This window comes from Staurois parvus, unplaced genomic scaffold, assembly GCF_062004578.1.
Source record: "Staurois parvus isolate SC_StPar_1 unplaced genomic scaffold, SC_StPar_1.0 ptg000177l, whole genome shotgun sequence".
Classification (NCBI taxonomy): domain Eukaryota; kingdom Metazoa; phylum Chordata; class Amphibia; order Anura; family Ranidae; genus Staurois; species Staurois parvus.
This window is the reverse complement of record NW_028317973.1, coordinates 6,866,113-6,893,249: the sequence shown is the minus strand read 5'-3', so window position 1 is coordinate 6,893,249 and position 27,137 is coordinate 6,866,113. Positions and strand designations below refer to the sequence as shown.

Genomic DNA, 27,137 nt, shown 5'->3' with positions numbered 1-27,137 from the left:
TCCTCAGCCGAAGTGATTCTTCAATCGGCTAAGAGTGCAGGCATCAGCATCTTAAATATGGGAAACTGGCAGTGAACTTCACTGCTGGTTCCTTACTGCACATGTGCAAAGTGTGCTGCACTTCGTGAATGGTCCCACAACCTGTGAAGTTTCCAAGAAAACTGCGGGGAAAAGGAGAGGGGGCAAACCTCCTGCCCAGATCGCTGCGGTGCATCTGACCAGAAGTGGGAGCATATACCTATCAAAATCAGGTACCTGCCCCCCCCCCCCAAAAATGGCAAATGTGGCAGTGAAGGGGGGAGGATGCACACTTCCCTTTTTGGGTGAAATTCTGCTTTAATTTAAATGCAGGAGAGGTGTGTGAATGACGAATATACTCTGGACTTGTTTCATTACATTTATTGTCCTTTATGTGCCCCATGGACTACATTCAATTGAATCGAAAGTCAGACTGACGGGTTGTTGACAGGCTTTCTATTGAATTGAAGGGAGTCTATGGTGTGCACGCCAAGGTAGCACTGTGTAACATTTTGACGGTTTCAGGAGAAAAGACTGAGTGGCCCCAGTTATGTGGAGATCCCGCAGGAGTGGGAGTTACAGGTCAATTAATGGAAATTCCATCACTAGACTGGCAGCCTATAGGCAAGGCCTTCTACTGAAGTGAATGGAGCCTACGGTGCACATGTGCAAGTACAACATTTTGAAGAGTCTGTAAGAAAAACTGCCACACTGAAAAAAATCTCACAGGAGCAATGTTACTGGAGAGTATAATCTATGAAAAACTGCTAGGATAGGAAGAATAATGTAGAAGTGAGTTAAAGTACACTTTTCATTAAATAATGGCCAGTGAAAGGAGAACTGACATTTTCTTTAATTATCCAATTATGTGCAAGTGATGGTCCCGTTCTTTAAATCTCATTGCACATGAACAGATGTGCCAAGCATAGTAGAAATTGTTTAAATGTCCAATGTAAATATTTTATTTATTTATTTCAGGCACTTATATAGTGCTGTCAATTTATGCAGCACTTTGCACATATATTAAAATCCTCTCTTGTATTAAAAGAGGTATAGACTCCAGAGAGAGAGATATCATATTACCCCGGTACAAATCATTAGTAAGACCTCATCTGGAATATGCAGTTCAGTTTTGGGCACCAGTTCACAAAAAGAACATTGGGGAACTGGAGAAAGTACAGAGAAGGGCAACCAAACTGATAAGAGGCATGGAGGAGCTCAGCTATGAGGAAAGATTAGAGGAACTGAATTTATTCTCTTTTGAGAAGAGGAGATTAAGGGGGGATATGATCAACATGTATAAATACATCAGTGGTTCATATAGTGAACTCAGCGTAGAGCTATTCACCCTGAGGTCATCACAGAGGACAAGGGGGCACTCTTTACGTTTGGAGGAAAAGAAATTTAATCTCCAAACACGGAAAGGTTTCTTCACAGTGAGAGCTGTGAAAATGTGGAATAGATTCCCTCAAGAGTTGGTTCTGGCCAGCTCAGTGGATTGCTTCAAAAAAGGCCTGGATTGTTTCTTAGATACACAGAATATAACTGGATTATGGGCGGACTGACCATTTGGAAACTTGGGCACTGCCAGAGGGCCCGGGGTCAGTAGGGGGCCCCATGAGATGCCCCGGTACCTTTTTCATAGGCTTTTTTGAGTTTGGGCAAGGACACAGGGGCCCCATGATCCCCTATTGCCCAGGGGCCCCAAGAGTTGTCAGTCCGCCCCTGAACTGGATACTAACATTTATAGGTAAAGTTGATCCAGGGAATATCCGATTGTCTCTTGGGGGATCAGGAAGGATTTTTTTTCCCTACAGGAGCAAATTGGATCATGCTTTGCTGGATTTTTTTTGGCTTCCTCTGGATCAACTGTGGGCTTCATGGCCCTCTGTTTTTCACAGTGTTATCTGGACCCCGGTGTGAGCCTAATATGTGTATTCCTGATGTTTCCCTGTCCTCTATTGTCTGATGTCGCTTTGTAGCATATTACTTGTTTAATAAACCTTTTGGTACAAGAAAAAAGGCCTGGATTCCTTCTTGGATACACAGAATATAACTGGATACTAACATTTATAGGTAAGGTTGATCCAGGGAATATCCGATTGCCTCCCGGGAGATCAGGAAGGAATTTTTTCCCATGAAGGAGCAAATTGGATCATGCATTTCTGGATTTTTTGCCTTCCTCTGGATCAACAGTGGGTATAGGATTATAACTTTTTTTTTTTAATGGTTGAACTGGATGGACTTTTGTCTTTTTTCAGCTAGACTAACTATATTGTACATTATTATTATTATATTATTATACAGTATTTATAAAGCGCCAATGGTTCGCTCAGCGCTGTACATTCACATCAGTCCCTAACCCTCAAGGGGCATACAATCTAAGGTCCCTAACTCACATTCATATATACACATACTAGGGCCAATTTAGACAGGATCCAATTAACCTACCAGCATGTCTTTGGAGTGTGGGAGGATCCAGAGTAAACCCACGCAGGCACAGGAGGAACATGCAAACTCCAGGCAAGTGGTGCTCTGGTTGGGATTCGAACCAACGACCCTAGTATGGCCAGGTGGAAGTACTAACCATTTAGCCACTGTGCTGCCCTATATCTGTCATGAATACACATACATACCACAAAGTGAACAAAATTAAAGCTGTATTAAACCCAAATGCAAACATTTATTATATTGCAGCTTACCAATTCTTAGATGTGATGACTGCATTAGGCTTTCTTTCTTATATCTTCATCTGGTGATCTGACCGCTAAGTCTGTTGTTTTTCAAAAGAACAAGCTCTCCAGAAGAATGTAGAAGTTACAGGAAAGAGGCAAACCATTCAACACCAGCCAGGTGTTTACAATGATCAATTTTTTATGTAAAACCTTTATCCAAAAAGGAAAAAAGTGGTTTGCTGTAACTGCTTATAAAGTGTGAGCTGGAGTTTGGCTTCGATTTGTTAGTGTACCTAAATCCGCTACTGCATTTAACACTCCCCTCCCCCCAGACTGACAATGCTGCTGTCCAAAGGTGCCCTTATGCTCCTTCATCCAGGGTTAAGGCATTCTAACACAGGAGGTGTGAAAACTAATGCAGCCAGCACACCTAATGATTGGTAAGTTGCAATATATTACATTTTTGGTTTTGGGATTAATACTGCCTTAAGTAAATCTATTAGGTTTCTGTTCACAATCAGCTTTATGAATCTTGTTCATAAACATAAACCCCATCAAAGTCCATGGAGAGTGGGGAAGATTGGGCAATGTTGTTAATCAGTTTTGCCCATTTGTAAGGTTAACCACTTGTCCTCCTGAGGATTTACCCCCCTTCCTGACCAGGCCATTTTTGCGTTGTGGCGCAGTGTTATTTTAACTGACAATTTCACAGTCATGCAACTCTGCAACCAAAGGAAATTTATGTCCTTTTTTTCCCACAAAGAGAGCTTTCTTTTGGTGGTATTTAATCGCCTTTGCATTTTTTATTTTTTACACTATAAACAAAAAAATACTGACAATTTTGAAAAAAATATATATTTTTGCCATTTTGCTATTAAACATTTCCAGTAAAAAATTTTTAAAAGACAAATTTCATCATAAATTTAGGCCAAAATGTATTCTGCTACATGTTTTTGCTAACAAAAATCCCAGTACATGTAAATTAATTGGTTTACGTGAAAGTTATAGCGTCCACAAATGGTGCTATATATACTGGAATTTTTTTTTATATACTAGTAGTGGTGGCGATCAGCGACTTATTGCAGGACTGCGGCAGGCATTCTGACACTGGGGGGGAACTGACTAACTGTCACTGACATCCCAAGTGACACTAATGCAGTGAGCAGTGCTAATAAAAAGCACTGACACTGTAATAATGACACGGGGCAGGAAGGGGTTAACATCTGGGGCGATCAAAGGGTTAACTGTGTGCTGTTTTACTGTGTGTGCTTTGTGTGTGCTTTACTGCGTAAGCATGTTGCTTTTTATGGCTCTGCTATGAAGCCATACAAAGCAGTGTGCAGGAGCTAACAGGGGAGAGATCTGTATTGTTTACATACAGACCTCTCCCCCCGTCAGAGGGTGATCTGGTGATCGACAGCTGAAGCTGCACAGACCTGCCACCCTGTAGCAGTATTTCTGCTATAGGGTGGCAGGCAAGTGATTAATAATCATACTATCGTAAAATAAAACACCTGAGCCATGGGGGACACATACCAATAAAAATATAGAAAATAAATAAAATACAAATTAATAAAACAATCCCTCCCTACACACAACTGTTGTGTAGAAACATGTGATTTTGTGTAGAATCATCGTGCAGCAAACAAAAAGTTATGGTTGCAATGCAGTCCTATTGACTTCAATGGGCGAGTCTGACAGGTAGTGCTGCCTGTCAAACTTGGCATGCTGAGTTAAATTTGCCATGGAATGTTTACAGCCAGCATGTTAAGTTTTAGGTGGGTGGTGAGGGGGTGGTAAAACCATGGTCTGATTGGCCAACCATTATTGATGCTGTGAGCCCACCCATTTATAGAAAGGGGGCTGGATTATCCATTCCATCAAAATAATTGGTACTTGTCACTCAGCTGACCAGGAAAACGAGAAGAATCCCAGCAATTCACCAGTAAACCCTAATATCATCCCTGTACAAGACTCATTTAGATGTTTACCATCTTTTATCAGTTTTTTTATTGATAGATAACCTTCAAAAATAGCTGATCATCTTTATCACATAGTGGTGAATGAACTGGTGAATCAGGTACATCTGTATATACGCTCACCGGCCACTTTATTAGGTACACCTGTTCAATTGCTTGGTAATCAGCCAATCACATGGCAGCAACTCAATGCATTTAGTAGGGCTTAAAATTTCAAGTCCTGAGCTACTAGCCAGGCCTTAAGAGTTACTCGCCACCAATAAACACACACAAACAGAGACACCTGTACACACACACACAGACATGTACATACACATACACACACAGAAACATGTACACACACGCACAGAGGCACATGTACAAACACACATACAGACACATGTATACACACACAGGCATGTACAGACACGCATACACACAGATACATGCACATACACAGAAATACACACGCACAGACACATGTACATACACACAGACAGAAATACACAGACACATGTACATACACATAGACACATGTACATACATACACAGACACGTGTACGTACATACACATACACACACACACGTACATGCACACACACACAGACACATGTACACACACACAGACACATGTACATACACACAGACACATGCATACACAGACACACACACACATGTACACGTACACACACACACACCACCCCCCGCCCCCATAAAAAGTTGCAGTACTTCATAGTTCACTCACAGATCCGGGTACTGCACTCTAGGGGGAGGCAGAGAGCACAGCACACACTCCTTCCTTTGCTTTCACTGCACTCAGCTGTTGAGCAGTCTGACGGCTCCCAGTACCAATGACAGATCCGTCCTGAGCTCCGAGCCTGCTCAGCAAGACTGCCCTGGGGGCACACTCGTCCCTACCATAATTTCCACTCGCCATTGGCAAGCAGGTGAGTGGAAATTTCAAGCCCTGCATTTAGGCATCTTGACGTGGTGAAGACGACTTGCTAAAGATCAAACTGTGCATCAGAATGGGGAAGAAAGGGGATTTAAGTGACTTTGAACATGGCATGGTTGTTGGTGCCAGACGGGCTGGTCTGAGTATTTCAAAAGCTGCTGATCTGCTGGGATTTTCACGCACGAGTAATTTTTTACCTTAATTCCTGATTTGAATGACTTGCGGCAGATAAGACATACATGCACATAACATTTTGCCGAATCAAAACTGAGGAAATCGCAATTTCTTCTAAAGCAATTGCCACTCTTCATCATGGACCTTGTACAAAAGGCAGTATTGAGTTTGCTAAGTAAAGTGGATCTCAGCTATGTCTCATGCATTTGATGTGCTTTGCATCAGTATGCTGGCTTTACTGGCAGTGATATATATTTTATAAAGATATGACACATTATTTAATAGGATAAAACATCACACAGAGACTGCTAAGTTAATGGGTTCACTTTCAAGTTTAAATCTCACAAAGATCATCTAAAACAGCATGTAAATTTATGACTCCTATCAATTTCATCCACAGAGCAGCACAATTCCCAAGTATCTGGAGATGCACCAATGGCTCCATCTTGTGGAAGCATGGAAAATATGCAGTCAGGTCAACCTAAAGGAATGTGTCCTAAGAGACGATGGAGGCTGCCATTGCTGACTATACATACTGTACGGTTATGGCCAAAAATACTGCCACCCTTGCATTTCTGTCAGATAATGCACCACTTCGCCCAGACAATTTTTGCAATTACAAATAGTTAGGCATTCTCATGTTTATTTCTTTTGTTTGTATAGGTATGACACAAAAAAGTGGAGAAACAAAAAGCCAAATCTGACACATTCCACGCAGAACCCCCAAAATGGACTGGACATAATTATTGGTACCCTCAATTTAATATTAGGTAGCTCACCCCTAGGAAAAAATAACTGAAATAAATTGCTTCCTGTAACTATTAATGAGTTTCTTGCACTTCTTTAGTGGAATTTTGGACCACTCTTCTTTAGCCAACTGCTCTAGGTCTCTCAGATTGGAAGGGTTCCTTTTCCCAACTGCTGTTTTTAGACCTCTCCACAGCTGCTTATGGGATTGAGATCTGGACTCATTGCTGGCCAGTCCAGTACTCTCCAGTGCTATATCCTAAACCATTTCTGGATGCTTTCTGATGTGTGCTTTGGGTCATTGTCCTGCTGGAAGACCCATGACCTCTGATGGAGACCCAACTTTCTGACACTGGGCCCTACTTTGCACCCCAGAATACTTTGTTAGTCTTCAGATTTCATAATGCCATGCACATGGCCAATACATCCAGTGCCTGAAGTAGCAAAGCAATCCCAAATCATCAGTGAACCTCCACCATGTTTGATTGTATTCTTTTCTTTAAAGGCCTCATTGCTTTTTCTAAAAACAGTAGAATGATGGGCTTTACAAAAAAGCTGTAATTTTGTTTAATCTGTCCACAGCACATTTTCCCAAAAGGATTTTGGCTTCCTCAGGTGAGTTTAGGCGAACTCCAGCCTGGCTTTTTTATGTTTCTGTGTCAGCAGTGGGGTCCTCCTGGGTCTCCTACCATAGCGTCCCTTTTCATTCAGATAATGGTGCAAGCTGACACCGGGTTGATTTACTAAGACGGGAGAGTGCAAAATCTGGTGCAGCAGTGCATAGAAACCAATCAGCTTCCAGGTTTTACTGAACAAGCTGAAGATGGAAGCTGATTGCCTACCATGCACAGCTGCACCAGATTTTGCACTCTCCAGTTTTAGTAAACCAACTTCATAGTTGTACCCTGTGCTTGAAGGCCAGCTTGAATTTGTCTGCAAGTTGACCAAGGTTTTTTAGCCACCATTTGAACAATCCTTTGTTGCAATCTTTGATCAAGTTTTTTTCTTTCGTCCACGTCTATGAAGATTAGCTACCGTGCCATGGACTGTGAACTTCTTGGCAATGTTGTGCACAGTGGACACAGGAACATTAAGAGCTCTGGAAATGGATTTGTAACCTTGAGATTGTCCATGCTTTCCTACAATTTTTGTTCTCAAATCCTCAGACAACTCTTTGCTGCTCTTTCTCTTTCCATGCTCCATGTGGCACACAGAGACACACAACAGAAAGGTTGAGTCAAGTTTTCACCATTTTAACTCATTGCCAATGTGATTGCTATATTGTCAGCACCTGTTAATTGATACAGGTGAGTTTAATTACAAATTACAGGAGCACCACAATTTGGAATGCAATTATATTTTACAATTTTGAGAATGTGCCAATAATTTTGTCAAGACCATTTTTGGAGTTTTGCGTGGAACATGTCAGATTTGGCTTTTTTGTTTCTCCTCTTTTTTGTGGCATACCAATACAAACCAAAGAAATAAACATGAGAATAGCTAAACATTTGCAATTGCAACAATTTTCTGGGCAAAGTGATGCATTATCTGACAGAAATGCAGGGGTGCCAATATTTTTGGCCATGACTAATGATGCTACTTTCTTGACTTTTACACTGATAAATGACTTCAGAACTTTCTTAGTCACTGACCTGAAGCAGGTATGCAGATCAGCTCTGACCTTTACTAATCTGCATACTTGTTTAAGCTCAGAAAGTACACATTGTACTAGAACTAGATCAATATGAAACTCCAGAATATATAAGTAGCATTTTTAAGAAGGTCAGTAATGACAGCCTCTGTATTTCTTTCAGTAAAGATAAAGAGCAATAGGCAAAGGGACTAAAGCAGTATTTGTCAACTTATGAGTTAAAGGGGCCTCAAATGCAGCTGCCGACATCACCAAAGGGCTTTACATAATGCTCAATATATGTATTGTTTGAGAGGACTGTCAGAGACTGCAGGCCTAATAGAGGAAATGAGGGTCAGAGAGTGTGGACACTAGTTTTGGCTGGGGATACGCTGCAGAAGATAATATAAAACTGGGAACATGTTACATGAGGCTAGTACAGATTAATGCTATTCCGTCAATCAATGTTTCCACTACCAATGTCTGAGGTCTAAGGGCCGCACATGATATACCAAAGGGCTGCAGGCAGCCCTTGGCTGCAGGTCTGGCACCAGGGGTCTAAAGTATAGCCAGGACAACAATGTTACAGAGCAACTAGTAAGAACCAAGGTTTCATTTATAAACCTTGATTGGCATAGTGCAAGCTGAAGGTGATTGATTGTTATGGATTACAAAGCCATGTTTTGCTTAGCATATTTTTTATCCATGAAGTACAGTACTCCATTAGCAACCCTGTTTAATTTCACTTCCTTTTACAAACTGATTAATACTAAAATCTAATTCTATAGGTTCTATACTCACTAGTTCTATCTCTAAGGCCCCCTACACTTTTTCTCTCTAGCTGCCATGGTAGTTGTTCCAAGACATTGTGTAAGGGAATTCCAGTAAGACTACTGGCACATGGACATGCATACACGAGTGGCATCACTTAAAAATTTGAGCATATGTGTGCGCATTTGTGCGTGCACGCGGTACCCTGTCCACAGTTCCTCTTGGCACCAGATTGGCTTTTTAAGGGATTCACTTGCTCACTGTCAGTGCCGACTGGTCTTCAAATTTTCCTATGTTCTTAGTGTATCATGTATCTGATTTCCATTGATGATCCAGCTTGTTACTGACCTGATCCTGGATTCTGCTTGTACCTCTGCCCACCTGTTTCTGACCTCGGCTCTGTTCTCAACCATGCTTCTGCCTAGGCTTCTGTACCTCGTTGCCCAACTGCTACTGATCTTGGCTGCCACTATGACCTCTCTCCTGTCTCTGACTTGCCTTTATACTATTTCTGAATGCCTGCTTCAGCTGTCCTTCATATCAGCTTCAATCAACGCAGTATGTTCCTGCCTCATGCCTGTTGAGAGCTTTGATATGTGAGATGGGGAAACAGCTCTCATTGTTTGAACACTGTTTGTGTGCAGTAAATTATTGTGTGGAGTAAATTAATGTTTTGACTGACATTCTGTGGTTTAGCCACAAGATGTCACTGTTTTTCTAACACAGGCTCAGACTGCATAGATATTTGTATATTCATGAAGAGGTGGAGTTTTCACATGGAGTTGGGGTTTTAGTGAACAGGAGGAGGAGACTGCAGCCATGTTTTGGACGATGCTGAATGCAGGGGCCGTGTGAGCTGAGAATCCGATGACATCCAGGTGTGAAAGCGTCCCTCACTAACCAGAGATTGCTGCCAGGAAGCTGATGAGAGCAGAGGAACTAAGCAACATTTGTTCTGTTCAGAGTCACCAGCGGAGGCGGAGCAGACCCGGGTCGGTAAGATCGTGCACGCACCTCATTTCAGTGTTGGCGCCTTGAGACTGAGTCCAGACCTATAGTTAGTTAGTTAGGGTCTCTGTTTGTGTCAGGCCACAAGTGTTATTACTGATCATTAGAAGGACTCCACAACTTAAAGTGACATTTCACATTGGAGAGCTGATAAAATCCTACAAACTCAAGCCAGACTGGCGTTTTGCTCAGAAGGAATACTCAGGCACGTGCTACAGGACCAGTTATGGGAGGGGGAATACTGTAGATTTGTGTAAATTTGTAAGCTGTTGTGCTGCACCGCAGGCTAGCCCATACCATACACCCATACACTGATTCCTGCTCTTTTAGGGTAATAACAGGTAAGGTGTGGCAGCTTAGTTGTGCCCGCCAGTAGATAAATTACTTCACTTTCTACCTTCATCCATCAGAAGGCACCGTGCTGTGCAGCACAAGGGTCTCAGCCTTTGGGCTGGGTGTATGTAAATTTATTGTATGTTCCCAGCATTTGTGGTTGTGTTTATTTGCCACATCTAAGTAAAATTCTGTTGTGGCAAAAGCTGGTGTTGGGGTTGCTTTCCTCGTTTGTGACTTCACTGTATCCTGGGGAGCCCACCCCGGTACACGGCTTACAGATACACCATGCATTCAGAACCTTTGTTATTATTACACCTTTTACAACTGTGAGGGATTATGTTCCCTTTTGTGCTAATGGCAGTTTCTGTCTTTTTCTATGAAAAACTTAATTTAAAATGTATTCTTTAACTACATGCCGCCCAGCCACATATACGGCGGCAGGGCGGCACTCACATGCAAAACCACATTTTAAAATGTGTTTTGTAAACAAATAGGGGGCGCGCGCGAGGCGCGCCGCCGCCCTATCTGTCCCGCCGATCACCGCCGCAGATGTCAGTCGCCGGGTCACAGCCGCTCCTTAGAGGCTGTTTCCTGGCGATCGGCGGCAAACAGTGACAGAGAGCACAGCTGCAGTAGCTGTGCTGTCTGTCACTTCCCTGTCAGCTCGAGGATGAGCTGATCGAGAAAGAACAGTTTCTCTTTCTTGATCAGCCTTGTCCCGTGTAGTACACACGCCCGCCCCCTAGTAAAACACTCCCCTCACTCCTATAACCCTTCCCTGCAAAATAAAGTTAACCCCTTGCCATTAGTACAGTGTCAGTGGGTTTTTTTTGCATTGATCACTGTATTAGTGTTTTTGGGGATGTCAGTGACCCCAAGTCAGTACCCCCCAATGTCAGAATGTCCGCCACAGTCCCGCCATAAGTCGCTGGTCGCTGCCATAAGTCCCTGATCGCCGCCATAATTCACTGATCGCCGCCATTATTAGTATAAAAAAAAACTAAAAGTCCCAGTATCTTTCCCGCCATTTGTAAACGCTATAACTTTCATGTAAACCAATTAATTTACACGTATTGGTTTTTTTTTTTTAGCGAAGACATGTTGCAGAATGCATTTTGGCAGAAATTTATGACTAAATTTTATTTTTGCATTTTTTTTTTACTGGACATGTTTTATAGCAAAAAGTCCAAAATATTGTTTTTTTTTCCTCAAAATTGTCAGACTTTTTTTTTATAGTGCAAAAAATAAAAACCGCACAGGCGATCAAATACCACCGAAAGAAAGCTCAATATGTGGGGAAAAAAAGGATGTAAATTTCATTTATGTCCCATATTGCATGACCGCGCAATTGTCCGTTAAACTAGCGCAGCGTTGTATAGCAGAAAAATGGCATAAATTGCAGAATTTATACCTTACTTTGTAGACGCTATAACTTTCACACAAAGCAATCAATATACACTTATTGGGATTTTTTTACCAAAAACATGTAGCAGAATACATTTTGGCCTAAATTTATAACCAACTTTGAGTTTACTATATATTTTTTATAGCTGAAAGTAAAAAATATTGTTTTTCTTCAAAATTTTTGGCCTTTTTTTGTTTATAGCGTGAAAAATTAAAAGCGCACAGGTGATCAAATTACACCGAAAGAAAGCTCTATTTGTGTGAAAAAAAGGATGTAAATTTTGTTTGGGTGCAGCATTGTATGACCGCGCAATTATCAGTTAAATTAGTGCAGCGCCGAGTAGCAAAAAGAGGCCTGGTCATTAAGGGGGGTAAATCCTCTGGAGCTCAAGTGGTTAAAAAACTCTGATTGCTATGGGCTACACACCACCATTGCACTTTGCTTCACTAGTCCTTAGTTCGGGTATATTTATAACTCTGAAAATCGTACACATAATTACAGCTGAATTCCAGGAACAAATCTTTCACTTAAAGGATAAGTTCACCTTTATAAAAAAAAAATGCACTTTTTTTGCAGGTAAAAAATGTGCATTTACTTTTTTTTTTAGGCACCTGGAAATGCGTTTTTATTACAAAACATATGAAAAATATTTTTAAAAATACATTACAAATATACTATATTTCTTTAAAAATGCAAATCTAAATTTCTGGAATACATTTACAAATATATGTAAAAATATATGTTAAAATTACTTTTTTTATATGTTCAAAAAATCTGAAGAATATATTTTAAAAAAATATATTCTTAAAAATATTTTTCATATATTTTGCAATATATCAAAAACCCATTTTAACATGCAGTATGTGTGTATATATATATATATATATATATATATATATATATATATATATACACACATACATACTGCATGTTGAAAATATAAATATAATTTCTGTTTACTAACCCAGATATTACCTTGTAAGAGTACCAATGGCATCACCACAGTGCTGCACAGTTTATGCACAGAGCAGAGCTGTCAGAAGGGCCCAGGAGGCCCAATCACAACAGGCTGCTTGCAGATAACTACATAAGGGGGCAGAGACAAGACCAATCATCCTGTAAAAGGGGAGAGAGCAGCAGTGACTAACCTATACTACAGAAAGGTCTTGCACAGGTAAAGTTTCACACTGCATTACTGCACAGATCTGAAAAAAACAAATACACAAAGCACACCAAAATTTAAGTAAACATACACGACTCTTCTTTTTTTGACAATATTTGCTTATCCTGGAGCTGCCCTTTAAAATAGGTTGTGACAGCAGCAGTATTTTTTGGGTATGAAAGTTTTATAAAACTAAACACATAACCTTAGAACATATTAAACATTTATATAGTTAATTTTATCACATGAAAAAAATCTCATCTCATATGAGATTTTTAATTAGGTTCACAAATTTCCATCACTTTTTTTGACAATGTTTAAGCAGAAAATGAAAATCATTAGTAGCTGACATCATACTTGGCATTGATGTTTGTCTTTGTTTGCTGGTCCCAGATGTTGACAGCAATGTTGGCTGAGACATCGAAACCAAGTCCACCCTGATACTGGACAATGGCCTGTAGCCCAGACTGCATTGGCAACCACTGGAAAAAAAGGAAACATAATGACCAAATTAAACTTGTATAATCCTTAAGTATCTCAAACATCTTTGCCAGAAAGTATTTGGGATAGCTTATCAAAATGTTCTGAACTGTAATGCTATTATAGATTTTACAATACATAGCACTCAAGATAATCAGGATTATATCAAATGAAACAAAGACTTACTAAAGGCGCAGAGGAATTTTCCCTTAGCTCAGTAAATGAATTAAGGCTCCATTCGCACTTGTGCTTCTTCAAAATCGTGCGATTTCCATTGCAAATTAACAGTGCGCCTTGATGCAACTTTAATGCGACTTTGACACAACTTTGATGTAAATATGGATTAGTGCAACTTTGGTGCAACTTTGGCTTTGACCAAGAATGATTGTTTGTGCTGTACAAAGTCACACACAAGTCGCATGTATATCATTCAGGTGCAATTTTCAGGTGGCTTTTGAGGGTGTACATTGAAGTCTACGGCCTTCAGGCCACATGAAAGTCAGACAAGAGTAGTGCGGGAACTAATTTCAAGTCGTTGCAACTTAAAGCCCCACAGATATGAATGGTACTCATTGGGAAATATAGGGTGTGACTTGTCATGTGACTTTGGACCTCAAAGTCGCATGAAAAGTCGCACAAGTATGAATGGGCTCTAAAGGTCTGCTACCTTCCATTATCCAATCATTATTTTGGGGGGATTTTCAAAAGCCTTTTAGCCTTTGATAAATTGACCCCTATATGTTCTCTAGAGCACTGAAAATCTCACCTATTTCAGGGGTGCCCAACATGTTCAAAAGCATTGAGTCAATCCCATGTGTAAGAAATAACATTTCAAAACAGGAATACAGTAGAAGTAAAATTTTTGGTTTACCATCAAATTCCTTTTCTTGGCGTACATAATGGAACATAGAGCATTTTTATATCTATGACAACAGGGTTATGCTGACGCGTTCGGGTGATTGGACACTAGCAAAATAGATAGGAAATATCTTCTAGGGATAACCCTTCCCAGCTAGACAAGGATTCAGGTGTTGTAGCAAGCCATAAACCACATAGGAAGAGGGAATTTCTGTGTCCCATCTTCTGTGGGGTATTTTACTGATAAACCAAAAATCCCATTTTCTTTATCTTACATTATGGGACACAGAACATTTTTGTACCCAAGCCGATAATGATGTCTCAGAGCACTGAATATGAGTGGAGGGCAACACGCCAACAAGCCAACAGCTCCCAAACAACTTAACCAGAACAGGATAGAACCTCACTGAGCAGCCTGCAAAACATACCAACCAAAGATAGTGTTTGCAGCAGCTGGAACATTCACTTGGTAAAATCTAATAAAAATTTGAACTGAATACCAGGTAGCAGCTTTACAAACTTGAGCCACTAAAGCCTGAAGATGAATGGTCAAGGAAGTACCAACACTCCTGGTAGAATGACTACTCACCAAAACGGTGGATCTTTGTCCTTTAGACTATAAGTGTAGCACCCTCCTAGTTTAGCTAGGGGGAGCTGGACTCTAAAGGTTAGTTAGGAGCTGATTAGCAGCTCAGGTGAGATAGCCAAAGGGGTCAAATTCTGGTCAGGACTGAGAGACTCTGTAGGCCAGCCCCTCTGGAATTTACCCCTGCTCTGAGGCATTCAGAGGAGGGTCCTGGAGACAGTGGGCCGATCTTAGGAGTGGTTGACTGCACTTTTGAGGGACCTCAGCCACTCTCCAACAGGAGGCTTGGCAAGGAGCTAGACTCCCATAAAAAGTGTTGGAGCCCACTAAGCATGGAGAGAGTCAGGTGGAAGATGGAGAGAGATAGATGTGAGGCTGGGTGAAAAAGGCTGCCAGAAGGCCTAGTGGGATGGGGCCTGCCTGTGAGCCTGGAGATAGAAAGAAGGAAAAATCGGGACTCACTGGCTCCCTTAGAGAGGACCACCTATATGGCAGGGAAGGAGCAGCCTAGCTGATAGGCCTGGTAGCAGTAGCCATTCAGCAAGCAGTATAGGAGAGAATCTGAGTGAGTACACCTGCACCCACTGGGTGGATAGGGGAAGGAGCACTCTGGTGAGAATCCAGATGAGCCCTATGCTAGTGACTGTACACTTTACTTAAAGGAACAGGAGCTAGATCCCCTACTCAGAAAGAAAGTCTCCAGATTGCTGTGAATAGTTCAGGAAGTTGTCCTCAGGTTTCAGTTCCCTTGGGCATTCTATACACCCCTTGACCTCTCCAAGTTGAATCCTCTCAATAAAATAACAAAACCAAAGCTCAAGGCCTGATTTCTGTCTATGGATGAAAGCTTGTGTGGAAAAAGCTAACTGACTGTCTGTGCATGGCTATAGGGGGACCCAAATTCATCAGCAATCGCTAAGGGGGTAATGCTACTTAAAGCTTGAGAAATAAGCTGAAAGATCCATTGAGAAATTGTAGATTTAGAGTTTGGGGAGTCACACTGTCGAACTGTAGCAGTAAACTTCAGGTAACACCTGATAGTACAAACCACATCCAAGGTATGAATAGCCTTGTCCCCCAGCATCTGAGCCTTAGGACTAAAAGAAAGTAACTCAAATGTCCTGGTTGAGATGGAACAAAGAAACCACCTTAGTTTTAACCAGTTTGGCATGGTGGAACACCAGGAACAGTTCCTTACAGGAAAGAGCAGCCAGTTCCTAAACTTTGCAAGCCAGAGTAATGGCAACCAGAAAATTACCTTCTGAGTCAGAAGCACAAAGTGAATATTCTGGATTGGTTTAAACAGGAATTTCTGCACTACAAAAAGTACCGAGTTGAGATCCCATGGATTCCTGACTGGTGGAACAATATGTATGATGCCTTGCACAAAGGCACACAGCAAGGAATGTGAAGAAACGGTCCGCCAAAGGCATAATCTGACCCTTGATCATACTCAAAGCCAAAGCCTGGCCAACTCCAGATTGGAGAAAACTCAGGATGCAATCCAAAACATCCTTGCAAGGATGAAATCTCCAGCTTCATACAAAGCAATATACGATTTCCGAGTTCTTTGTTAAATCTTCAATGAAGTCATCTCCCAAGCCTTCAGTAAGGTAGGAATGACCGAATGAGAGACTCCCCTGTTTCTTAAGACCTTGGCTTCATCTGCCCCTATCAGAGCAAATGAGGCTTTAAATAAGGCCTCCAGACGTTTGTTTAAGGCATCTTTAAATACTGAGATCTTGTCTACTGGACACATAAGGCTCTTATGGAGAAAATGAAAGGCACGCTCCATTTCTTAATGAACTCACTCTCTATTGGGTAATGCAGAGCAAACTTTTTGGGTGGGACGAACACCTTGTCAGGGTGAGCCCAGTCAACGTATAAAATATCCTTTAAGGCCTAGTTCACATCTATGCGGTTTTTACTGCTTTTTGCGTTTTGCAGAAACTCACTGCAGCCCACTTAACATGATTCCCTATGGGAAATGTTCACATATATGTGTTTTCAGACGCTGCATTTTTGGAAAGGGTCAGGGACTTTTTTACTCGCAGCAGATTGCAACATGCATAGGTGTGAACCAGGCCTAAATGAGTATGTATAGGAAAGAATTAAGGATATTGTTGTGGCCACCATGATCCAAATCCTGAGACCTTTCAGAAAGAGGACTTGGGAAATAGTATCTTCAAATGGACTACATAGGCAAAAAAAATCACAAAGGCCTTTTGGGTGTGAGATAAACCCTGACCCTGCAGTAGATTCCTCAGAAGAGGATTCTTCTGCATCCCCATCTACCAGAGCATTCTCTCTTTCCTCTACCTCATTCTCCTCTGGTTTCTCCTCTGTTAATGTGGGGGGTAATGTTTCTGTTTGCGCATGCGTGTTAAGTCCTGATCACAGAAAAAACTCTGCCTCCTGCATTTGGCACCCACAGCCTCCTGAACTGCCCCTTACTATATAGTGATTGAAAAATGACACTAAATGGAGAATAAACATACACCTAACATGTCAGTAGGGTGGGATTGAGGGCCACCTTTTCTGTCCTGTCCCAGGGGAGAGTCACTAGCAGAGGCTTACAGCAGGGACTACCCCAGGGTACTCAACAGTCTATGCAATAGGACCCAGGCAATGCCACAGAGGCCTTCAGTAACCCAATTAAGATTTCTCTGGACTAAATATATATATCTAGGAACCATTAAGGTATATAGCTTTATATGATATGAATATTTTGCACTAATTCATAGTGGGAACTAGAGTAAACGCATATATAATATCACCTTTTATTGAATATGGTTAATGGAACTATTTAGTAGGGTCTCAAAATACAAGGAGCACCTTTGGGCTTTCAATAAGCATAAATTACTTGTCTAATTGAATACCTATCATATTTCTTTAGTCCCCAAAGTGCCAGGACAGGAGTAACACTCACAAAATGACCACATTTTGGAACACAAACTCCCCTAAGGTTTTGTCTTAAAGGCATAGTGAGCCTTTTGAAAATATTTATTTTGCCACACAATTTGGGAAAATGTGAAAAGAAAATAAAAAAATGTACTTTATGTCATTTTAATAAGATATTACTCACAGTATAGGCATACTTTGAATTACAATTAGAATTATATTAAAAACATATTCTCCTACTCCTGAGTATGACGATACCACATGTGGGAGGCTTTTTCACAACCTAACCGCATAGAGAGACCCAAAAACCAAGGAGCACCTTAAAGGTGTTCTAGAGGCATCAATTATGTGACTAATTTCCTGACTATCATATTTCTCGAGTGGAGAATAACCACCCCAAGGTATTTTTAAGAGGTATTGTAAGTCCTTTGAACACTTAACTTTTTGCCACAGGTTTTTGGAAAATGTGGAAAGAAAATGAAAATTATTTTTTACACATAGTTGACAGTTTAATAAAATATGTTTCACACATAGCATGGGCATACTTAGAATTTCACTCCAAAACACAGTCTGCTACTTTCTTATGGGAATACAATATGAATCAATGTTTAGACTTTTTCAAAGTTTGTATACAGGGAATAAGGCTTAGTGTAGTATCACCTATGGTAGTCTCCATTCCTATAAGCCAAGCAAGCAATCAAGTTAGCCTACTGGTATGTGGCTTCCCCCAGGAAAGCCACATTTACTGGCCAGGAAGTACAGGAGGCTGAAGAAAGGAAGAACAAATAAGTAACTTCCAGTGGTTCTAAGAGTGCAATTGTCCAGAGGGATGGCTGGAACTGGTGTCTCACAGGAATGTAGTGGGATGTGTAGATGGATCTGTTTATACAGCAAGCAGAGACATGGTCAGCTAATAGGCAAAGGATTGGTCCAGATAGCAGGCATAAATGTGGTCAATAAACAGTCCTGGGTCAATACAGTTGGCAGGCAGAGACAATACTCCACTGGTTTGGTGGTGATCAAGAACACTCTTACTGACTGCACTGGCTTTGGTCACACTGTGGCTCGGTTGATACTGGCAGTGGCGTGACTAGTGTTCAGGAACATTGTTACTGGCTGCACTAGTCTGGTGGTAATGCCAATGGTATAGCAGCAGTCAGGAACACTGTTGATACCGGCACTGGTTTGACTAGTGTTCAGGAACATTGTTGTTGGCCGCTTTGGTCTGGTGGTATTGCCACTGGTGTGGCAGCAATCAGGAACACTGTTGATGGCTTACACTGGTCTGGTGAAACTCAGACTGTGTGGCTAGTGATTAAGAACTCTGTTGCTGACTTAGACTGGTCTAGTAACACTGGGACTGGTGTGGCAGTGATCAGGAACACTGTTGCTGGCTGCACCAGTCTGATGACACTGGGACTGGTGTGGCGGCAATTAGGAACATTGTTGCTGGCTTACACTGATCTGGTAACACTAGGACTGGTGTGGCAGCAATCAGGAACACTATTCCTGGCTTAGATTAGTTTGGTGAAACTTGTACATGTTTGGTGGTGATCAGGAACACTGTTGATGGCTTACACTGGTCTGGTGTAACTCAGATTGAGTGGCTAGTGACTAAGAACTTTGTTGCTGACTTAGACTGGTCTAGTAACACTGGGACTAGTGCTGCAGTGATCAGGAACACTGTTGCTGGCTGCAACAGTCTAATGACACTGGGACTGGTGTGGCGGCAATCAGGAACATTGTTGCTGGTTTACACTGATCTGGTGACACTAGGACTTGTGTGGCAGCAATTAGGAACACTGTTCCTGGCTTAGAATAGTCTGGTGACAGTGGGACTTGTTTGGTGGTGATCAGGAACACTATTACAGGCTAACACTGGTCTAGTGACATCAGGACTGGTGTTCTGGAAATCAGAGACAATGTTGCCAGCTTACAATAGACTGGTGACACTGGCACTGTTGTGGCAGCAATTACAAAATACTATTCCTGGCATACACTGGTTTCGTGAAACTGGGACTGGTGTGGTGGTGATCAGGAACACTGTTGCTGGCTAAAAGTGGTCTAGTGACACTGGGACTGGTGTGGCATCAATCAGGGACACCGTTTCAAGCTTACACTGGCATGGTGACACTTGCACTCTTGTGGCAGTGATTAGGAACACAGTTGCTTGCTTAGACTGGTCTGGGGACACTGGGATGCGATTGAGAACACTGGGACTGGTGTAGCAATGATCAGGAAAACTGTTGCAGGCTGCACTGTTCTGGTGTGGCGGCAATCAGGAACACTGTTTCTAGTTACACTGGTGTGGAGACACTGTAGCTGGCTACACAATTAGGGCTCGTACACACACACACGTGAGATTTGGGAGTGCTAAAAGTTTGTGGCTGAGCCACAGTTTTACTTCCCCCCCCCCCGTACTAGCTGGTTGCACTAACATACAGTAATATCATAGCAGCCAGCTATTGTACATGATCACCACCACAGAAGTGCAATGTCACTATAGTGACACTCCATTGCTCTGGTGATAGTATGTAGAAAAAGAAAATCTATATCCTCACAAACAGAGGAAGCTCTCACCTGGTTGTTTATATGCAGAGCCTGGGAGGGAGGTGTATAATGTTTAATGGAACACCCTACAACTTTGGTTTTTATTTCCTTTACAGTCTTGAGAGGGGTGATTTGGGATTTTGTGCAAATTGGGATGTTCCCATGTCACCTTGAGAAGTGCAGGATCCCAGGAGTGAGTTGTTTTTAAAGGCATACCTTTTTTTATATATATTTGGGATTTCGGATATTGTGCAAATTGGGATGTTCCTATTTCACCTTGAGAAGTACAGGATCCCAGGAGTGAGTTGTTTTTAAATATATAATTTTTTTTTATATCTTTTTGTATGTCTTTATTGTGTAGCAGTAAATATTTTGTTTAAAAAAGCTGGTTGGGGGTTTATATAAATTCTCTTTATTTGTATGTATTTTTTCAGCATATCATTATCTAATATCTGTGGTAGCCCAATAACAGTAGTTTTCTTTTATGAGATTTCCTTTTATTTATTGTCATTTCTACAGGATATGAAATGAAGGTAAATCTTCCCTTTGGAACATAGATGGCAAAAAAAACCTAATCTAAAATGTAAAAAAAATTGCCTTAGATACACTTTAATAAGACATTGCAATATTGCAAATGCAAAGGTGATGTAGATAGGACAGGAAGGGACAGAAACCAAGAAAAAGCAAATATTAGATTTCACCATTCTGTAGTCAGAAAATGTAACCAAGAGATGAATTTTGAGCAGGCTGCTACAGATTACTGCTTGTTACTGTGTTCAATACTGGAAAAAGCCTGCCCATTTGTTACTTGGCAGAAGTGTAAGAAGGTAAAAATCTGTGCAAATTATTTGTGTTCTCCATGGAAAACTATATAAAACATAAAATATATATTACCTGCTAAAACTCATCATGAATGAAGGAAAAAATTGTGAATATGAGAAAAATAAATAAAAAAATTGGATATTCTTGGCCATGACAATGTCATTACTCACCTTTTAGTCACCATGAACGTACATTGTTTAATGACATAGTTAAACATATATTCCCATCATTTTCTTCCTGTTCTATTTGGCCTTAATATGAAATCCAGCTATGGGCAACTGTTTTCCATTTACCTGCTTTTTACATATAAATATAGCCCACTAATCTCACATAAATAGTTTGTCTAGAATTACAGCCTCCCAAAGACTAACACTTTTTTCTACCAGGGGATTATCTTTTGAGCCCAAAGGCTAGGCAGTGCCCTACTACACATTTTGCACACTTGAGGACAGTTTATTAAACTGCTTTTTGCTTAAGCCCTGTACACACGATGAGAATATCGATGAATGATCATCTGTTTTGCTTGCATGCTAGTCGAAAATGAAGAGGTTACTAAACTTACAAAAATTCTCGTACGACAGAATACAATTTCGGAAGTGATGTAGTGTATTGTAATGTATTGCTTCCTAGCATATGTGGTCTTGGTCTTCCAATTTTTTCCGGACGAATACTGTACTGAGTAAATTAAAATTCTACTTTCTGTACAAAAAACATTTTGTCTTTGTCTCTTTGGATAATTTCATGTGAACTGTTGTGATCGGCTCTTGAAAGTTATGTACTAATGATCAGATTATCGTACAATCACTTCAAAAGTGGTATGTTTTGTTTGATTTTATGATTGTGTGTACTAGGCATTACAGTTAATTTCAGAACTTTATCACAGCATACCTGGTGCAGTTTTGAGACCAAGGTAGCTGTGGTTATCTTTTTCTTTCATCACACTTGCATCTTAGTCAACCATTGTGCAGTATCCCATATGGGATATCTTGTTAAACAGGAAGAATAGGTAGTCTGATTTCAGAAAAGAAAGGGGTATGTATGTGGGGTACTTCTAATTTAAAATTTCTAACGGGTTTGGGATCAGTGGTTTTTTGTATATATCTTGGGTTAATCACTGTTCAGTAGGATTTATTGCCTACTGTGTGGGGTAGGATTTATTGCCTAGTGTGGTATTCCCATCCACAAATCTCTGTATTTGTATATAACACCTATAAATATCACAAAAAAATCCAAAATAATTGTACCTATTGTACATGTTCATCAGTCCAAATGTACAGCGTATGGTGTGTTAAGCCTAGAGCACAGAATGAGAATATCGGATGGATGATCATCCATTTTTTTTTGCATGCTAGTTTCATATAAAAACGAATAGGTTATTAGAGTTAAGAAAATTCTCATAAGACAGAATACAACTTCCCACAATGGTTTATTGTATTGTATTGTAATGTATTCTTTTGTTTTGTTTCCAAGCATGTGTGGTCTTAGTCACTCAATTTTTTTATGGACGAATCCTGTACTGATTAAATGTAAATTGTTTGTTCTATTATCATAAGAGAACAATTTTCGTACTTGTCCCTTCAAATAATTTTGAATGAACTGCCATGATCGGCTCTCAAAAGCTGTGTACTAACAATCAGATTATCAGACGACCGTTCTGAAAGCGGTATTTTTTGTCCAATTTTCTCATCATTTGTACAAGGCTTTAGACTGAGGTGTTCACAGGCCACAAGTAAAGCCCTTATGAAAGCCAGTTATTAGAGCTCAAGCAGCAAACAAACTTGTTTAGTTGCTTGAGACCTTAGAACTGGCCCTCAAAAGGGCTTTACTAGTATGCCTTGAATCCCACAGCCTAACATTAGCCATACACTGTACATTTATTATTATTATTATTTTTTAATTTTGTTTTTAATTTATTTATTCATTATTCTTTATACAGTTTATAAAATCTGACAGAATGAGTTTTGTCTTCACGCAGTTTCCACTTTACAGTTTGGGGTTTATTTACTAAAGCTAGTTCACTCAGAATCTCAGTCACCTTTCATGGTAGCCAATCAGCTACTAACCTCAACTTGTTTAATTGAGCTTTAGCAATAAAACCTGGAAGCTGATTGGTTTCTATCTACAAGTGCACAAGATTCTGAGTGAACCAGCTTTAGTAAATAAACCCCTTTGTGTCTATAATGCAGATGCTTTACAATCATTGCTCATATGAAATTACATAACCATGGAAAGATATAAATTGCCTCATATGAAAAAAATAATAAGCAACATAATACTGTGGAAATTAGTGTAAGATGTTGTATTAACGGCGGTGGGATCTATGGTTAAGGATGAGGATGGCAAGGGTGATATAGATTATATGGTGGTTCCATTGTTAAGGGTAAGAATGGTGAGAGTGGTAGGCGTTATATGGTGGTTCCATTATTATAAGTAAAAATAGTGAGGGTGTCACAGGTTTTAAGGTGTTTCCACTGTTTAGGGTAAGAATGGTGAGGGTGATATAGGTTTTATGGAGGTTCCATTGTTGAGGGTAAGAATGGTGATGTCGTAAAGGGTTATATGGTGGTTTTAATATTAGGGTAAGAACAGTGAGGGTGTAATGGGTTATATGGTTGTTACATTGTTGAGGGTAAGAATGATGAGTGTAATATGGGTTATATGGTGGTTCCCTTGTCGAGGGTAAGAATGGTGAGGGTGATATGGGTTTTATGGTGGTTTCAACAATAGGGTAAGGATGGTGTGGGTGTAATGGGTTATACAGTTGCTACAGTGTTGAAGGTAAGAATGATAAGTGTAATATGGGTTATATGGTGGTTCCCTTATTGAGGGTAAGAATGGTGAAGGTGATATGGGTTTTATGGTGTTTCCATTATTATTAGTAAGAATTATGAGGGTGAAATGTGTTGTGTGGCAATTCACTAATTAAAAAGGTGGAAAAGGCTGGAAAGAGCATTGAAGGTATGTTGTGGGAGGGTAAGGTTTGATGGGAAGGTTGGATATGGAAAAAAGGAAAAATATAAGGGTGAGGGGGTTAGAAAAGGGTAGGAAGAGCAATGAGGCGGTAAAGACATGGAGGAGGAGAATAAGGGAGAGAAAAGAAAGGTGGGTTGGGGAAGGAAAGATGGTACCCAAAAAAGCCCTAGAGTGTTGGGGCTGAGGGAGAGGTCTCAAGTTCCTGTTATATTGTTTTTATATCAAGTTGATGTAGTGCATTTAGAATGTCCATGTGGTTCTACATTGTTCTTCCTTGTAGAGGGTGGCTGTAAGGTCTTCACTATGCATATTATTTCTCACTTTGTTAAACCAGAGGGGTAAATCTGGAGGTGATGTTTGTTTCCATTTGCCCATAATGTTGCTACATTAAGAAGGTGTATAGTAAGGGAATTTGTGTATATTTTAAAGGGACAGTCAATCCAATGTATACGTTGTTGTCTTGTCAGTGTCTTCTGGGTTCACTAATGTTACCTCTCAGTCAGGGGCAGACTGACCATTTGGAAACTTGAGCACTGCCCGAGGGCCCGGGGTCAGTAGGTGGCCCCATGAGATGCCCCTGGTACCTTTTTCATAGGCTTTGTTGAGTTTGGGCAAGGACACAGGGGCCCCATGATCCCCTATTGCCCGGGGGCCCCATGAGTTGTCAGTCCGCCCCTGCTCTCAGTTTATGTCTGACTGTGTCTCAAAAAAGTCTGTTTATGGCAAGACCAAAATAATTCTACAAATAGAGTACCTGCTTCAAATCTACATCTCCAGCATTCTACAGGAAATTAAGAATGTGTGAGGCTCTGCTGGAACATGGTAGCAATGGCACATACATGGCACATTTAGACTGATGAGCATGTCCAATGTTTGACCCTGTCATACACATAGATGCAAGTTTTCCTTGACCAGACAGGCACAGTGATATCACATAAGTCTGAAACATGCAAATAATATTTGTAAATGTACCTGCAGATAATCAACTAGCAGAACATTCCCTTTTGAAACACTTATAGGTTCTCCACTGCTTGAAAGCACTTTAGATATTAAATCCATGTATCCTTGGAAATATACAAATGGCCGTAGTTGGACATCAAACAAGACAGTTGACATTTTAACTGATGCATCTTCTGCTTCTTCCGCTGCTTCACCATCGCCAGTCAGAGATTCCAAACCCTGGGCTTCAACAGTGAACTATGTGTGAAAAGTATATATAAGTACCTTCATAATTTGAATTCAGATGCTGCTACAAAACATAATATGCCGCAGTCTGTGACATAAAAACGTTTAGTACAAAAATAAAAAGAGATAACAGCAAAGGGGGTGATTTACAAAGATTTTATGTTGAATTTTCATTGTGTGAGCAGTGTAGTATTAGTTCCTTCTGTCTTGCTATATGCACTTCTGTAATCTAAAAATAGTGATGTACTGCAATAAATTTTTCCTAGCAACAGAAAGCAGTTCATATACTGTATTTTCCCCTTTTTTTGCAAAAACATAGGGTCTATTCATAAAAAAATATGAATATCACAAGCATTCACCAAGCCTTCACAATATTTTGCTTAATACATTAATTTCCTATGATTGCAAACTCCATCTGATGGTCGAAATTTGATATTTTCCTGAAATTCCTTAATCAGGAAATTACCACATTATAGCCACTAGATGGAGCTGATGATCACAGGAAATAAATGTTTTGGCCACAATGCAAAAATAACTCATGACAGCTGGGTGAATGCTTGTGACCTTCATCCACCAAATGTTTTAAAAATAGACCCCCAAGTGTTAATTTTTTAACCGATTAACCAATAGCTGCCCGGCCAATAGCCGTTTGGCGGCCGGCAAAATGCTGTAGATTTCCGGGTGGACGCCATATGGCGTCCTCCCAGGCATGCACAGTTTTTGTGCTTGCAGAGCCGCACAGCGGCACGATCTGTCACCGTCCGTGTACCTCGGACACGGCCGATGACAGATCTGAGTACCGGCCCCCATTGCCGGTAACATGTGACCTGCTGTGACCAATCACAGCAGATCACATGACAGTATACAATGGATGGCTTCATTCATGCCATCCATTGTATACTAGTGTTTAGCTGTGAATGGTCACAGCGATCACATGCACATGTCATGTGATTAGCTGTGGCCAAATCACAGCTAAGCACAAAAAAAAAAAAAAACCCTGAATGAATCGATGTCATTCAGGTACATGCTTGCTTATAGCAAAGTAATTCTTTGCTATAAGCAAAATGTGTAAAAAAAAAAAAATACTGATCACTTCCCCAAAGTAGTACAATATTACTATGGTAGCATTGTACTACTTTGGACATAGTGAAATATGAAAAAAAAATCTTAAAAAAAGAAAAAAAATGTAATAAAAAATTTAAAATAATAAAAAAAAAAATAAAAAAATAAAAAATATATATATTTTTTTTTTCATACTGTCACCAGTCAGTGTCCCTGATCACCACCAGGCCAGTTATATGATGACACTGTACTGCACTGGTGACAGTATGTAAAAAAAAATAGTGAAAATTGTTTTAATTTTTTCATTTTCCGAAAAATTATGACAAAAAAAATACAACTTCAAAAAACTCGCCATGCCTCTTATGAAGTACGTCGGACTGTCTGCTCTGTAAAAAGGGGTCATTTGGGGGATATCTGTACTGTTCTGACATTCTTGGACCTCAAGAAATTAGATTGGCCGTCAGTACTTCAGGATTGATCAATATTCAGATCTATACCACAGTTTGTGAACTCTATAACTTTCCTACAAACTAAAAAATGCATCTGAATTTGGGTTATTTTCACCAAAGACATGTAGTAGAACACATCTTGGCCTAAATTTATGAAGAACAATTATTTATTTGCAAACTTTTATCACAGAAAGAAAGAAAAACGTGTTTTTTTTTTTAAATTTTCGGTCTTTTTTTGTTAATTTAGCAAAAAATATAAACCCCGGCAGTGATTAAATACCACCAAAAAAAAGCTCTAGTTGTGTGAAGAAAATGATAAAATTTTAGTTTGGGTACAATGTTGTATGACCGCGCAATTGTCATTCAAGGTGTGAGAATGTGCTGAAACCTGAAAAATGGCCTGGGCAGGAAGGGGGTAAAAGTGCCCGGTAT

The 27,137-nt window shown here is 40.3% G+C and overlaps 1 protein-coding gene across 1 annotated transcript in view; it reads right to left on the bottom strand.

The window, feature by feature from the left end:
- The window catches only part of LOC149462310 (microsomal triglyceride transfer protein large subunit-like), a 153,513-nt gene that overhangs the window by 24,642 nt on the left and 101,734 nt on the right, over nt 1–27,137 (bottom strand). The window contains exons 13-14 of the mRNA XM_089677129.1: nt 24,982–25,206; nt 13,197–13,321 (exon numbers count right to left, since the gene is read on the bottom strand). Of these exons, the coding sequence (XP_089533255.1) occupies nt 13,197–13,321; nt 24,982–25,206 (350 nt within the window). The remainder of the gene's footprint in view (nt 1–13,196; nt 13,322–24,981; nt 25,207–27,137) is intronic.